The 15767-nt window shown below is 34.8% G+C and overlaps 1 protein-coding gene across 1 annotated transcript; it reads right to left on the bottom strand.

The window, feature by feature from the left end:
- Positions 1-1685: 1685 nt before the first annotated feature.
- On the bottom strand, positions 1686-13889 carry LOC108778634 (breast cancer type 1 susceptibility protein homolog). The gene is made up of 8 exons (XM_018545859.1): positions 13804-13889; positions 12356-12579; positions 6845-9716; positions 5102-6359; positions 4251-4309; positions 2455-3100; positions 2047-2161; positions 1686-1870 (listed from the first exon to the last, which is right to left on the bottom strand). The coding sequence occupies exons 1-8, from the start codon at positions 13887-13889 to the stop codon at positions 1686-1688; spliced, it is 5445 nt and encodes a 1814-aa protein (XP_018401361.1).
- Between the last annotated feature and the right edge of the window lie 1878 nt (positions 13890-15767).

The raw sequence follows: 15767 nt of genomic DNA on the forward strand, positions 1-15767 counted from the left end.
ATAAAAATCATCATTTTGACTTTTTCTTAACTTGGTATGTTCTTTGAGATGTTTTCTCTTTATCATATATAAGCAGTATAGAAAGTTACGATAGTTGCTATTAAATTAAGTCTCAACGCAGAAACAGCAACATCCTCTAAGATCAAGAAGATCTGCCTCTACCGTAGGTGTGATGGAGGAGCTCATATTTTTTTCGTAATTTTTTATATTTATAAAGAAGCTTGTATTTTTCTCGTTGTAGCGTCTAGGAAAAAAGCTAATATTTTTCTCAGCACATCGTAATTTCAATTTAACGAAGGACCGTTTAAAAGCGATAATGTTCTACTAGTTTGCCACCTGCGAACGACATAAATGGCCGTGCACGTACACGTGGAAAGTTGTGTCGCGTGAAAATACAATGGAATCCTTCAATACTCCGTTCAATTGAGAGCCATTCGCAAACACGGGTATAGTAGAGTCTGTGCACAATGGTGAACTTCAGGAGTCTCGTGGCTACGTGGCTATGCGGTATAAGGGAAGAGGCATAATCGAATCTTCCTATACAGCAAAAGGAGAAGGGTAAATCCCAAGTAACTTTCTCCGAATCAAAATTCATCGCGGTTCATACAAAGCGTGCTGTCGCGATGCACGAATGCCATTGTTAAACGTAGATTCCGCCAATATGATTCGCGAGCCAACGTCATTGACTATTGATACTAAACATCGAATATATTTTCATCAATTTGCGACGCACATCGGAGGTATTATTCGGAGCGGATACAATCGATTACGTAGTAACAGTGCGGAACGTTTAAGAGGAAATACGCGTGCTTTTACAGCCGCGATATTAATATTGAAGTTGAGAATACAGAATGCGTAGCGCTCGTTTGCTCTCGTCTGCGTACAATTGGGCGGGATTCATAAACGGCTATGCGGTACGCGAACGGATGAGAGTTGGCTACAGGTGGTCCCGGGCAAATCAATATGGGTGTGTGTGTTTAGGTGAATATATGAATACTCTCGGTGTTCCTTCACGCAAGCGAACTTTACGATCTGAGCGACGACGGCATAGCATTGTCGTATCGTGGAAAAACTTGTCCTTTGTCATCACGTCCATGTGGATTTCATGTTCTCTTCTTTTTTCTTTCTTCCGTTGGCGAGAAAGCGCGTCAGGTATCTCGAGATGGCATTTCGCGACCGGCATTTACCGCGGTCTTGGAGAACTCTCGAGGTTAAATTGGAATGCTACGTAAGATCAAGACGTAGAGAAATTTTCGGAAAACGGACAGCGAACTCGCGATGGTACAATAAACGAGACATTGATCATGAATGAACGAGAAATGTACAAAAGTAACAAGGAATTTCAGCGTACAAAAAATATTTATTACAAAAAAAAATATTACAAAAACATAAATAATTTACTATATATATTCAGTAACATGTAGTTATATATACTGTATACAAAATTGGAAAAATGAAATTGTATATGTATAATAGTTAATATCACATCATAGATATCGGATATAATGAGATCGGATATAATTAAATTTACAAACATATGTACGCTTGTAATATAGTAAATATGAGAATACTATCGTAACTATTTAGTTGTTTCGAAAATAATAAAATATTGAAAAATACTAAAAATATTGAACACTGGAACAAATTATTAACAGAAAATAAATATACATATATTTTTTCTCCCTCTATTCGTTATCACTGTACCCCTCATCTTCTTCTACGAGTTCACGTGGATAGCCGAGGGCACAAAAATCTTGCGACGAAAGACATGGGCTGTAGGATGTAACTTTAAATAATTTGTATTGGCTAATACATTCTACTATCCAATCCACGATAATGGGCGCTGCTTTAGTAATTCGATGCCAATATTCTATCAGGAAAACCAAAATACAAATATACTTTAATATTTTTTCATAGAATTTTTATAAATATTAATAATTAAAAATATTAATATAAAAAAAAATATATATACATGTTTAGATATCTTATAAAATATTTCTGCAAGAAAGGATTTTGTATACGTCGTATTTATTTGTGATTACTTACCGATCGTTTCGTCATCGTGTATATTGTCTTGGATCACAATACCCTTTAGGCCTTCCTTCTTAGCGAGGGCGTCGAAAGAATTAACCACTGTGGCTCCGGTTGCACGTAACAAATCCTAAAAATCAAAGATATTCTTACATGAGAACCAGAAATTTTGGACCGGATCCAACTTTAAATGGCGTGACTGCAACCGAAAGCGTAGAAGCGTAAATAAAAATCCTTCCAGTCTAGCGACACGTACAACGAATCTGTTTTAATTGCAAGTCGAAGAAACTCTGTCGTGTTTTCGAACAGAAATTAATAGCGTCTACGAGAAAAATAAATGTGTCCCGACGTTTTTAGAAGTGAAACGTGGATGCAATATTGTCTCATTAACGATCGCACGCATGTAGTCGACTAAGGACTGACCTCATATTGGTTCTGTGAAACGTTATCGTACGGTTCGATGCACAGAAACGTGAAGCCTTCAAAGAGATCCTTGTCACGTAATCTCGAATTACGAGGTCCGGCGACGCTAGATATAAGATCAGTTTGTGTGGTTGCCTCATAAGGAACCTCATCCAGCAGCTTTTGCTGCATGTTACAATCCTCGATCCATCTATAGCTGACTAGCCACTTTCCGTGGGCGATACCCTGCACATACTTCAACGTGCTCTTCGCTATGTTCAGTTCACCGACAGTTTTCAGGATAACGTGTGTCACATTGTGATCGAATTGGTTCACGTAACTCGCGTTATGTTTCGCCGCGAATTCTTTTACTGTGCTAATCTCATTCGCCGATAATCCACTGCATACGAAGCACAGGTCTCGCTTGTCACATTGCCAACGGATGTTCTTCAGCATTTTTGTGTTCACCTGCTTATAAATGTCATCATCGTTTCTTACACGCTCATTTCTCTTGTCCATTTTAGGTGTACTCGCGCCACTCCTCAGTTCAACTATTTCATGTTGTTTTGATGTATTCGGAATCCATTTGGCAGTCTTCAAAAGCGGGGTTAAGAACGATAGCTTCATATCTTCATCTGACTCGTTCGCCACAATAGAGTTTCCGCTACTGCAACATTACGACAATGTACTTCGTGTGTGTCCAGAATTAACAAGGAAATATTTAGAAAGCATTGGTCTCCGATTTTCTAAGCGATCGTAAACAGATTTTTAAACAATCGGGAGTATTTCATTTTTACATATCGCAAACCTATTAGTTTGTTTAAAGTGTGCTGTACGATCATATCGTTTTAATTAATATAATTAAAAAGCTTTAAAAATATATATAATGTTCACAGAAACAGATGCTATATTAACAAACGATGTCATAAAATATCAGAGAAAAGTTTTTTAATAAAATATTAGTAAGAAAATTATTTATATTTTGGATAAAATAAATTCAAATAGACCAGTAAAATAAATTAATGCAGGCGGAACTGTTTGAAATAAATATATTAATTAATCAGCGTAAAACATATATGTAGAAATGAGTACATAAAGAATTTCGAATAGAAATTATACACACATTTCACGAAATCTTCACACGTTATGCATTACATACATATAAGTATATACATATATAGAAGGTGCTTGACAATTAATGAAAAAACTTTCGTATAGTGGCAGAATGGACTAAATTGAATAGAAAAGTTCTCTACAATTTTCCAATCTTTGCGATGAAACAGGCTGACATGCGCTCATTCGGAAATCTTTCTTAATCAATATCATCTCGTTAATTATCGCTCGTGTGCAAGTATAATAGACTAAACTAAGTCGAAAAGTTTTTTTTATCATTTTGCAATTTTCGCAATAGTTGATGGTCGAGCGGGCGAATACACGCTTATTCGACGATTTTTAGAAATAAATATCTCGTTAACTATTGCAAAATTTTTGCAAAATGGTAGAGGATTTTTCTACTCAATTTCATCCATTCTGCCGCTATGCGAGAGTTTTTTTTTTTCATTAATTGTCAGATACCCTGTATATTTCTATTATTATTTTTAATTTTTTGCCTGTCTGTTCTTGATACACTATTCAGACCTACAAGAGTAAAGGAACAGTCTCACCCCATTTCTTTGTGAGTCACGCAAACAGTATATATGATATACATATACTGTCGTATTTATGATTACGTACATGCATATTATCTAACTAGCAAAGGCGTGTAACGAGCACGAAAAGTATACTGTAAGAGAGAAGAGCTTAAAATGAGTACTTACGTCTTCATCTTTTTCTCAGGAGTATTTTCCACAACGTCGTCTTCGTCGACGAAGCATTCCTGTGTTTAAAAGTGCTATGTGATACTCGTTATATTGTATAGTGAAAAGCTTTTGTGCTAAAGGGTTAAAATGTATCAATTCCATTATAAATTACTGACTAAATTAAATGAATTTACAAATGATGCACTTTGTGATACAAGCTTGTGAAGCATGATTTATATATACCATACAATACATATACATACGTATACATATATTATATACTTTTATAGAAAGTCTGCTCCATAGTGCATTCGCTGCTATTTCTATGTAAACTACTGTAAACGCTACACAAGATCGATGTAAAGTGCTCGCTTATAAAAAAAAGTTGTAAGAATCCATTGCGACGTTATTTAAGTATACGTAAAATTTAAAATAAATATGGCTACATTGCTATATATTTAATAACGTATTTTTTACTTTAAACTTGAATAAAAAAGTTCATTATGCGAATTATAACTATTTGGATAAGATATATATATATTTTTTGATATTTCCTTAAATTTGCATGAAGTCCAAGGAAACCTTGTGATGCATTTCCCTTCTGTTTCCCTTTTTCGCGTTAGCAGAGATTCATTATTATACGAATATATAATATTAGACAAATTTTACACTTGTAGATATAAATGAAATTCGTTAAAATAATAAGTTTTCTTTGTAATTAATCGATATATATATTGTATGTGTGTGTTAGAGGAACATTAATTCTCGGAATTTCAAGATTGCAGTGCAAAATAATATAAATATAACTTTATTAATACAAGACATAGATAAATATAGAAATATTATCGTGTAACATTGTAAACACTTACCTCTGATTCCGCATTTCTTTTCCGAGTAGTTTGCTTTCTCTTTTTTGGAGTGCGTTGTTCCCTTTGTGGATCATTCTGCGAATTCGTTTTTGTCGCTTTTGTTTGATTTTGAGACGCAATACCGAATAGATCCTTTTCAAACATTTGTAATCGAGCTTGATGTTCCGTAATATTCATAAGCGAATCATTGAAAGTTTCATCTCCTAAAATTGATTCATTGTCAGCAACTGTTGCTCCGTTTATTTTATCGTTATTGACGTCAAGCCGACCCGGCGATTGTATTGAAACATTACGTTCTTCAAGGAACTCTTCTTTCTCTCGCGATACATTATGCTTCGATACGATCTTACGGGAGTCCTTGTCAAACGCATCGACGTTTGTCATTGAATCTTTTCTGTCTCGTCGGTCATCCACGTAACCACGACTTTTCTGATTATAGACAACGTTCTCTTCGTCAGAATATTTTGTAATCCAATCCGTGAATGTTTCTTGAAATTTTGCAACGGCTTTCTTTCCAAGTAGTTTCTTAACGTTTCCAGAAGAATGCTGCTCGAACATGTCGTTTGTCGATGATGGAGACATGATCGGAGTTTCCTGTATAACGCCACACGATTCATCTGTCATTGCGAGACAGTTTGACGTTTTCTGTTTCGGGTGATCTGGCTGTTCAGAACAAGGTATGAAATCTTCGCTTTGTGGCTGTTCGACGTTGACGATGATCTCAACGAAATTGTCCTTTTCTCTGATGTCTTTTTCTCTTTGGCTCGTGATGTCGTTTCGTGGAGTAGAATCTGGCCGTCTAACGGTGTTACTCTGCGACCGATCGATCCGCAGTACTCTGTTTATGATGTCATCGTTAGAAAAATCCGCGATCTTCTTTGATGTATCGTTCGCGTTTATTGATGACTGTAATATATAATCAACATTTTCCGAATTAAAGAAACTACTGCTCTCAAACAAATTCGACTCTCTCGCGGAACTTTTCTGGCTTGTTGACTTCTTCTCCATGTTGAGTGCATTATTTGAGCGAGGCGATTGATGGCTTGCCGGGTTTTCTCCGGATCGGCTCTTTATTGATTTGAGACTATTCTGACTGTTTTTACTTTCTTTCATCAACTTTGTTTGCATTGTATTGTGGTCGTTGCTCGATTTGTCGATTATATTCCGCACACTAAGATCTTCCGAATTTTGCTTAGTCGAACATTGTTTCGTAGGCAAATCCGTAATCGATGCATCCCTTTGAGCGCGTTGATTGTCGCTGTATTTTTGAAAAGAAAAAGAATCATAACGGTGTAAATAAGAAAACTATGTTCCTGACAAGAGTACTTTTCTAAGATTAAATGCGAAGTATACTACTATCTCTTTCCCTTTGTTGCATTACTTTCTAAGAAGTAACGGTAATAGCAGAGCGTAATAATAATCGTTGAAAGTAGTTGCAACGTTAGAAAGAAGAAAAGGAAGGAAGAAGATACGTTGAAAAACTTTTAGGAAAAACAATATTCGTTAATTATGTCAATCAACAATCAATGATAAAAAATTGTGATCAATAATAATAATTATAGATTTCTACAGTTATAAATAAATTTAAACTAGAAACTATGAAGATAAAAGTAAAATCGACAATAAAAAAATAAAAAGAAAAAAATTTGAAAGCAAAAATATAAGAGATCGACAAAATATATTGAGATTTATGTAAAAATCATATGTATAATAAAATAATTATATAAATTTTTATTAATATACCTTTTCAAATTTTTCGCAACATGTGTCGTCGATTCCGATTCCGAATCTGTGTCTACGTCCGAGCTAGACACATTGAATTTTCTTTTGGGCATATCTTGTTTTGTAGAAACCGACGAGATCATCACGACATCCTCATCGTCCGAGGAACTCAAACGACGTTTTTTATGTTCGTCCAAACGATCCAAGCTTGCTTTCTTACATAACTCGTTGTATTTGTCAAGTTTTATCGTACTTCGACTGCTGTCACTGTCTGAATTACAGAAATCGTTTCTATCGTTGGATTCGTCCTCAAACAGCTCTCTGTCACTAGCATATCTCGTTCTTTTCCTCTTCTTACAGGAGTTTTCGATGAAAAGTTCCTGCGCCTTGTCGATCGTAGACATTTCGAGGTGTAAATTTTTCGTTTCAGAAAAGTTGTTTCCTTTGATTACGGACTTAATCGAACTCGTATGTCGCAACTTCTCGCGTTCGGTCGTTGGAGAGTCTATCGTGAGAAACTTCAACTGCGAATCTTTATCCGGTGATAGCAGTTTAATAGATTTTTTTAGAGGAATACGCGAGATCGTTCTGTGAAACGAGTTCTTGTCGATAAATTGCGCGTTTTTCTCAACGACGTTCTCGATTGATTTATCCGATTGTTGATTTGCGTTTAACAAAAGGTGTTCAATCGCTGCGTTCTTCGTTTGATTTAAATGAGAATCAATATTTTTTTTTGGCGTCGAAATCGCTGAAGATATACAAATCGGTGACGCGGGAAATTCTTTCGAAACTGTTTCATTCGAATTTAAATTATTTGCGAAACAAGTATTCTCTACCACGGTGATGTTATCTGACATAATTTGCGAATCATTCAACGGATCAGGAGATGTTACATACATTTCGCCGGACCTGCTGATTTGTATATTGCACACTGACGTAACTCGAACTTCTGCTGGCATCAACTGTTCGCGTTTGGTCGCGGCTACGTAAAAATATTTGACGTTTTGCCGCCTAATATTTAACGGACCCAATTGTATAAATTTTGCGAGAAATCGATGTCCTTGATTCTCGATATTTTTTGACTTTGTCGAGAGATACTTTTTCGATACCGCAGTAACATTGTGCCTGAGCTTTTTGTCTTGATGAACAATTTTGCAAACGTTTTCATTGTTATCTTCGACTTCAATTATGTCTTTTGAAGTACTGGCAGATATCGTATCCGAGTGGGTACGTTGTTGAATTTCGCGGATTTTGAAGTTCAAGTCACCACTCACAACTTTCAATCGATCCAACAGCTTGTTGTCATGCTTTGGTACTGACGAATTAACGTTCTTGCGGTCATCGACATTATCTTCGTTAATCGAACATCTCAATGACAGCGGAAGTTCGCTTAAAAGCGGCGACTTCTCATTAACAATTTTCTTTTTTTTCAAAGATAACCTACCCTTGATTGGTGTTGAAGATTGTAATTGAAAAGATGCAGCTCCACTCAATGTCTCCTGAACATTACTGTTCTCTCGAGACTTGAGAGTTCGTTTTTCGGCCGACAAGTAGGACGAAGTTTCAGAGTTGTTGGTAAAAGTTTGCGATACAGATTCGTTTAATTTCTCTAGCGTGACGGTTAATCTTTTTTGCTGCGACAGTGATGAATCACTATAATCAGCGACATTTTTCTTGTGATCTCGAGCTTCCGTGGCGTTATCAAGGCTGATAATTTCGTTTATTTTATCGATATTTAGGTTTATTGTTTGTCTGCCTTCCTCCAATGTAACATACGTTGTGTTGGCCTCATCCTTGTCAACTAATTCCATCTGATTGTTCGTGTCATTTAACGCTTTCACTTTTACGTTTGATAAATTCTTATCGATCGTACCCTGTTTCCGACCGCTCGACTCCGGCAATATGTTCGTCTCTTTTTCGCTTTTTTTATGATCTACTGCAACTCTAATCGAATCGTATTTGCTACTCGGTGATAGTACAATGTCCTCGATTATCCGGGGTAGATTCTTATTTTTCTCGATGCTCACGTTCAGTTTCTTTACCTTTTTCTTGTTCGCGCGTTTCATCTCTTTCTGAAACTCGATCACAGGGAACCAGTTTGTGGTGGAGCATTCGCTAGTTGCAGATGTGCTCCTCGTATCCAGACACAAAGGCGTAGATGCCGCTCTTGAATCGTGCGCCGTCCAATACGACGAACTATTTTGATGGTCAGTCTCGATAGTCGTCTTCGCATTTTTCTCACGATTTTCCTTCGCGTGTATTTTATCGTGAAGCGTCTTGTATTTCAATTTGCTCGAAGTGGAATCGAGCTCTATTACTTTGTCAATTTGGCTCGCCCCTTTATTCACTTGGGACAACGCGTTGTCTTCGTCGATATTCTGTGAGCAATCTGTACTTTGTTTTCTATTTCGATTTGACTGGCGCTTTGCGTTAATCCTATTGCAGTCCTTTTTAACGATCTTGTCAGATTTTCCATTGTTATCAGATATTGAGATTGACCTAGCTTCATCTTCAATCGATGATATTTGCTTTCCCACACTCGAATCATCAATATTCAGTTCATTGGCACTTAGGTTATCAGGCAAATGATGTAGCCACGTTCGAATTTTGACATCCGGTGTGATGCGGGTTTCATCGTTGCCAGAGTAGGGGTTCAGTGAAGTTTCAGGCTTCTTGTTTGACACGTTTAAATCGCGTCGCGAATTACCACGATCAATCATTGTTTCACGGCTTGTTGACGGTTTGTCGATTTGCATGTTTGTATTTTGATTCGATTGACAACTAGACTTCTTTTCCTTAGATTTTTCTTTGGTAGAATTTTTGCTAGACTCTTTAGAATCCGAATAAGAGCAGCTTTCCTTCGTATTGTAGGACTTCTTCGAGTACGATAGTACTGTAACAGATATTACCGACGCTTTTCTATGAATATCGACGAAACTGTTCCGGTTTATTTGTTGATGTTGAAGAAATTTTTATATTTTTACATTTAATAATATGACTAAGTAAAATTTGGCTACTATCACATTTATTATAGCTTACTGATATAATATTCAATTATTATTGAATACGATTATTTAAATTCCACATTAAGGCTCCTCAGTACATAGCCAAGAACTTCGCGTTGATTGTGGCGACACTGAATTAGTCGGCGGCCTGGCAAAATTAGTAGTCACACACACAAGTACAAACCCATGTTCGTATGCTCATTTTCGAGCCGAAAGCAAGCACACGGGCATGGGCTCGTGCTTGTGTGTGTTGTATGTTATATAACACCTCGTCACGATAAAGGGGCAAACTAATAGGGATGAAAAGTGATGTTTTGATAACGAAAGTTTATGATGCGTGCCATTTCCATATTATATGCTTAATTATGAAAATGTGACTTATCTCGTACTTATGAGTTCTAAAAATGTGCAGACACTACACTTATTTTGGAATTTGGTAAGTAAAAGCGAGTGAATACGCTTTGTATTCACATTATTTTGACAGCTGTCAAACCGTATATTTCCTGCCGAATATAGGTTCACTTTACATGCCTTTTACGACTATTCATTGACTATCAAGGAAGAAAAGTATGGTTTAAAAATGAACGTGTCATTCTCGCTTATCATAATTCCAACATGGTCACCGTGCGACTACTTAGGAGCCTTAATTAATATATTCATTCAAAACATAATTACATATTATATAATTAAAAAAACTGACGTAATAGGTTGATAATTAATGCAGATTAAGAGACACCGCGCCGGTGATTTTGACCTTGACATATGTTGTCAAGGTCATGGCTCTGAGTAACTTTGCCTTAACAACTAGGTGGCGGTCTCTTATAGTTTCTGAGATATTTAGACTTATAAAAGTCTAATATGTGATACATTTTTCCGTTAAAGAATAAACTCTGATGACCTCAACTTTGAATTGTTGAGTATATACTTCTATTTACTTATACTAATACTTAAATTTTCACTGATATTGACGGGGGCAGGGGGGTGAAAATCGCTTCGCATGGAAAGTCTTGTTTTAAAATACATTTCCATAATTGCACTGTTGCACGTGTGGGTTTCGACTTTCCACGTATGACTTCTATAATTGTACTATTGTACAAAGTCGAAACATGCAGCAGTACAGTATGAAATCGTGTGTCTCTGAAGCAGAAGTAGGGGGGGGGGGGGGAAGGGGCGTTTTACGGGGAAAGTCGAAACCCATTTGCAACAGTACAATTATGGAAGTTGTGTATTCCTGAAGCAGGGAAGAAGATGGGATAGTGGTCACTTAAGGTCAATCTTGACAACATATGTTTATCAAGGTCAAGGTCGTCGGCGCGGTGTTCCTTAATCTGCATAATTACCAATAAATTTAAATTAATTTTATTTCATCCACTATTCATTTTTTATTTTTAAAATATAAAACATTTTAATAAATGTAATGAACGTAATTAAAAAATACCGAGAAAATAGAATTTTAAAAATTGTGATAGAAACTTATGTGAGTAATCTTAACATATCTTAAGTGTACGCGATTATCTTATCCAATTATTTATTGTACAATAAACTATAATATGCAGCAATTTAGATAATATAACATATTATGATGTTAATGTCTAGCTCATCGGTGGAATTAACGCGTATAGCAAGATATAAATTATCATTCAGAAGGAAGCGCAATTTCCATAAAAAACACACAATATTTTAATCTTTTATCTATATATTCTATAAAAGAAAAATACCTACAAAACATATATATATTTTATAATCAAGTTGTGATAAAATTAAACACAGTCACGATGTGTCTGGATGTATTCAATCTCGTACAAATTTGGACATGTATTTAATTTTTAAAATAAAATAAAAACAATTTGATTTTACATGGTTATTTACGATTCATTTATTTTTCGTTTTAATAGGACGTATCTTTATAAATCGTCAAAATGTCATTAATGTATGACGAATTAAGTGACGTTATAATAAAAAATGAAAAATATGACCAGAGGAAATCTATAGTAAGGACATTTCGAATATTCAACGCAAGGGAACTGAATAACGTCGGGAAGGTACGTGATACCCAAACTCCAGGGTCTCATAAAACATTGAGCTTTCTCTAAAACGTATAGCATGAATCGAGGCACCCAAGAGTATCGAGAATTAAATTTTTCAGGCCTCCACCATCCTGCACGCGGCGAGAAACGTAGTGCTGACCTCACTTAATGTACTTTTACGGCAGGGCATCTACTGCACCGTGCTTTTAACTTCCGTTCCCAGTTGAATAACACAATAGCGGATCGCGGATCAATAGCTAGCGCGGAAATTACAATTATTATCCGCAGTAATGATTTTCAATATTGTAGCGTTCTAGTAATGCAAGAATTGTTTCCTGGAGGAATTATACCTTATCTGTTTTTTTTTTTTTACAATTTAATCGTATCCTCTGATTGTGATAAACTGATAATAATCCAGATAGAGATTGCAAATTGATCTACGTTGCTTTAATTTGGATTCGGTCAATTCATGGAAATGGAAATATTTGCAATGTGCTTACATTGAGAATAATCGATGTCAGTATCGTTCTGGATGGCAATGACAAGATTTTTCAACATCTGGATGTACTTTTGCTGATTATCATCCTTGGAAATGCTGCGTCTATTAATACTCTGCTTGCACAGAGGACAAGAAGCATTTTCCATCTGTAAGACATTTCCTATACAAATCTTACAGAATGAATGACCACATCGAGTCTTGATAGGTTCTGTCAGGAGCTCCAAACTGAAACATGAAATGACTACTTATAATAAAAAAAAATACTGAAAATTTCTAAAAATATTAATCAAATCTTTATTTTTTTTTCTTTACAGTTGATTGACTACTTGGGATGTATTTAATTGCATATGTATTGTTTAACAATATTATAGTCTTATGTTTGAAATATTTTTTTGTAATTAAAGTACTCAGAGTTTAATTAATATAATTAATTTTTATGTGGAACACTGAATTTGTCAATTGCTTCACTGTGACTTATAATATAAACCTGTTCTTTATCGCTGCACTGGATTGCATTAAACATATTTATCTTATTTTCTCCACACTTCAAATATACTTTTATTTTACTAATGTATGAAGACAAGTAGTTTAGTCACAATGAAGAAGTTACAGACATAATATTATTTAAATATAAATAATGTGTTAGAACGACTCGTTTGATTAAATCTAAAATATGAGGTGTAATGCCATTCGAGTCATCACTGGAATTCCAGTGATAATTTCCAGTGATGACTCGAATGGCATTACATCTCATTATTTAAATAGTATTATAATCCTATATGAAACATATTTCTTTGTCTATATATTTCTCTGATTTATTTAAAGTATCAAAAATCTATAAGCAAGCTTAATACTTAATTGAAGTACTTAATTTAATTAATATAAAGTCTCCTATATAGAATCAGTAAATTGCTTTGCTGGGATTCATTAATAATATAAGCCTGTTTTTTGTTGTTACACAGAACTGTATTAAAATTATCTTGCTTTTGTCAAATGTATTATGTATCTATTTTATTTTAATGTACACTAGTTCAGTCACAATAAAGTCACAGACTTAATATTGTTCAAATATTATAATCTTAGATTTGAAACATACCTCTTTGTCTATACATTTCTCTAGATAAAAATATATAAGCAAGTTTGATACTTAATTAAAGTACTCTGAGTTAATATAATAATCTTTAATTCAAATAATGTTAAATCAATGAAAACTGATTAAATCAATGAAGACTTATGTCTTTCTATGCGGAGCCTGCGAAAATCGTCAACTGCTTTGATGTGATTCATGATTACTGGGAAGTATTGGACACTTGTTGCACTGCACGGATCCTAACCTATACCTGTCCCAGTCATTACACACGGGACAGCACGGAAATAACAAGTTGATCGCGTTCCACAAGGATATCAAACCGATAGATCGTTCGCGACATCGCGAATACGCGGACTCACCAAATCGTGCATTCCAGGGATTTCTGCAAACTGTGTATCACCTCGCAGATCCGATTGATATCACTCCACCGTTTTCGACTTGCCATTGTTTGACTTACAAAACTCGATCGGTACTCTCGTAGAACAACGCACAAACTCTCGCATTACTTTACTCCATACTTAAATGTACATTTCTTGAATACTTTTCGAGGACTCTCATAAGTGCTTTTTAAGATACTCTGAACGTATGCCGTTTCGAATCAACAAAGCGATCTTAACAATGCGCGGGAACGATGAGACTGGACGAGACGCCACCGCCGAGCCGAGCGCTGCCCATCGGCGCCATCATCGATGATCATTACGTCATCGATTATAACGCGCCAAGTGCCGGATTGTAGTACTGCGATCGAACAACCGAGATCGATTCTTCATAGATGGTGCTGGATCACTATCGGCCGCGTTCTAGGAAGTGCACGCAGACCCGGTTTTTCATTTGCTGCGTTGCTGATTTAATTTTTTAGGTTTGTTCCTTTTAATTAAAGTTCTTGAACAGTTTTCGTCTTTCTTCCTTTTCTCTCTATATGTTGGAGAGGACAGATTTCAACCCATTCAAAATTGTGTGTACCAAAATACACGGTTGATACACGTTGAAATCTATTATTTCTGTTCCTATCGTTTATGCTTTTCAATTGTTTCAGCTTGCTCACACTTTTGAAATTATTTCATCCTTGTTTATCAATCATTAAACGAGGACAAACGATGCTCACAAGCATGGTATCTTACAAGTGTTGCGCCAAATGGGACGCACAGCCATAGTTCGACTTAATATTTAAAATTATATTAAGAGTAGGATTTTGTCGATATATATACCATATATATATATCTCGAACGCAGATTGTCGTAGATTGCAATGACGACCCTGATTACACTGCATCCAACTCCTGAGCGTTTTTTTAGGTAATTTTCTTTGGTCTGTGAAATTTCCTTTAACCCTAGCAATAATATTCGATTAAAAACAAGTCGATAAAGATTTCTTGAAACCAGAGAATAAAATCTCTTTGCATTTTTGCAAATTTTACACAATCATTTTACAAAACACACACACACATAATACATACGCACACACTGTTTATGCACGCATGCATAAACAAAGGTATATTTCTAGAACGGAGCTTGGCTATACTACCAGTTACTCTACTGTATGTAATTAAAATTTAATTTCGAAAATGTCATAAATTAAATTTCAGGAAACACGATTTTACAATAAACAATTGCTAAAGTTTCTTCGTAAATTGCTTCTTTAAAATAATTGATAACCCTAGTTAGCATATTAATTAGAAATCTCTCTTATTCTAGTAACAAAGATTTATAATGAAAAATTGTATATTTTTACATGTTGAGTTTATTACGGCATAAGTCCATAGTTAATATTACCTACATATTATTCGGTTGATAATATAATTCATTGAATTATTCAATAAATTGGCATGTATAATTCTATTAACTATTGCTAATAATAGTCTCTTACAATTTCATGTACTTAATTAATATTGAATGAATTAACTCAAATACAAGTTGGATTAATTATTGTACTTTAGTGATAAATAATACGTATTTAAATGGCAAATAATACGAATAAAATATTTTGTTTTATAATTTTTTATGTATACAGAATGTTTTTAATGTAATCACTCTATTTATCTCTTTGAAGTCAAATAAAAAATATGTTCAAACAAAAGTTATATAGTTTAACGGGGCACGAATGATAGAATAAATTTTCGAAAAAAAAAAAAAACAATTTTTTATTATTATATGATCATGGTTATTTTTGTAAATGGAATGTATGCTTTTTTTTATATAATTTCTTTAATTATTTTTCATATAAAAATATTGAGATAAATCAATAACTTTCTAGTTATTTTATGTTTTATTCTGGCATATATTGATGTGAAATATCTCGTAATACACACACACACACACACACA

This window comes from Cyphomyrmex costatus, unplaced genomic scaffold (assembly GCF_001594065.2).
Source record: "Cyphomyrmex costatus isolate MS0001 unplaced genomic scaffold, Ccosl1.0 scaffold505, whole genome shotgun sequence".
Lineage (NCBI taxonomy): Eukaryota > Metazoa > Arthropoda > Insecta > Hymenoptera > Formicidae > Cyphomyrmex > Cyphomyrmex costatus.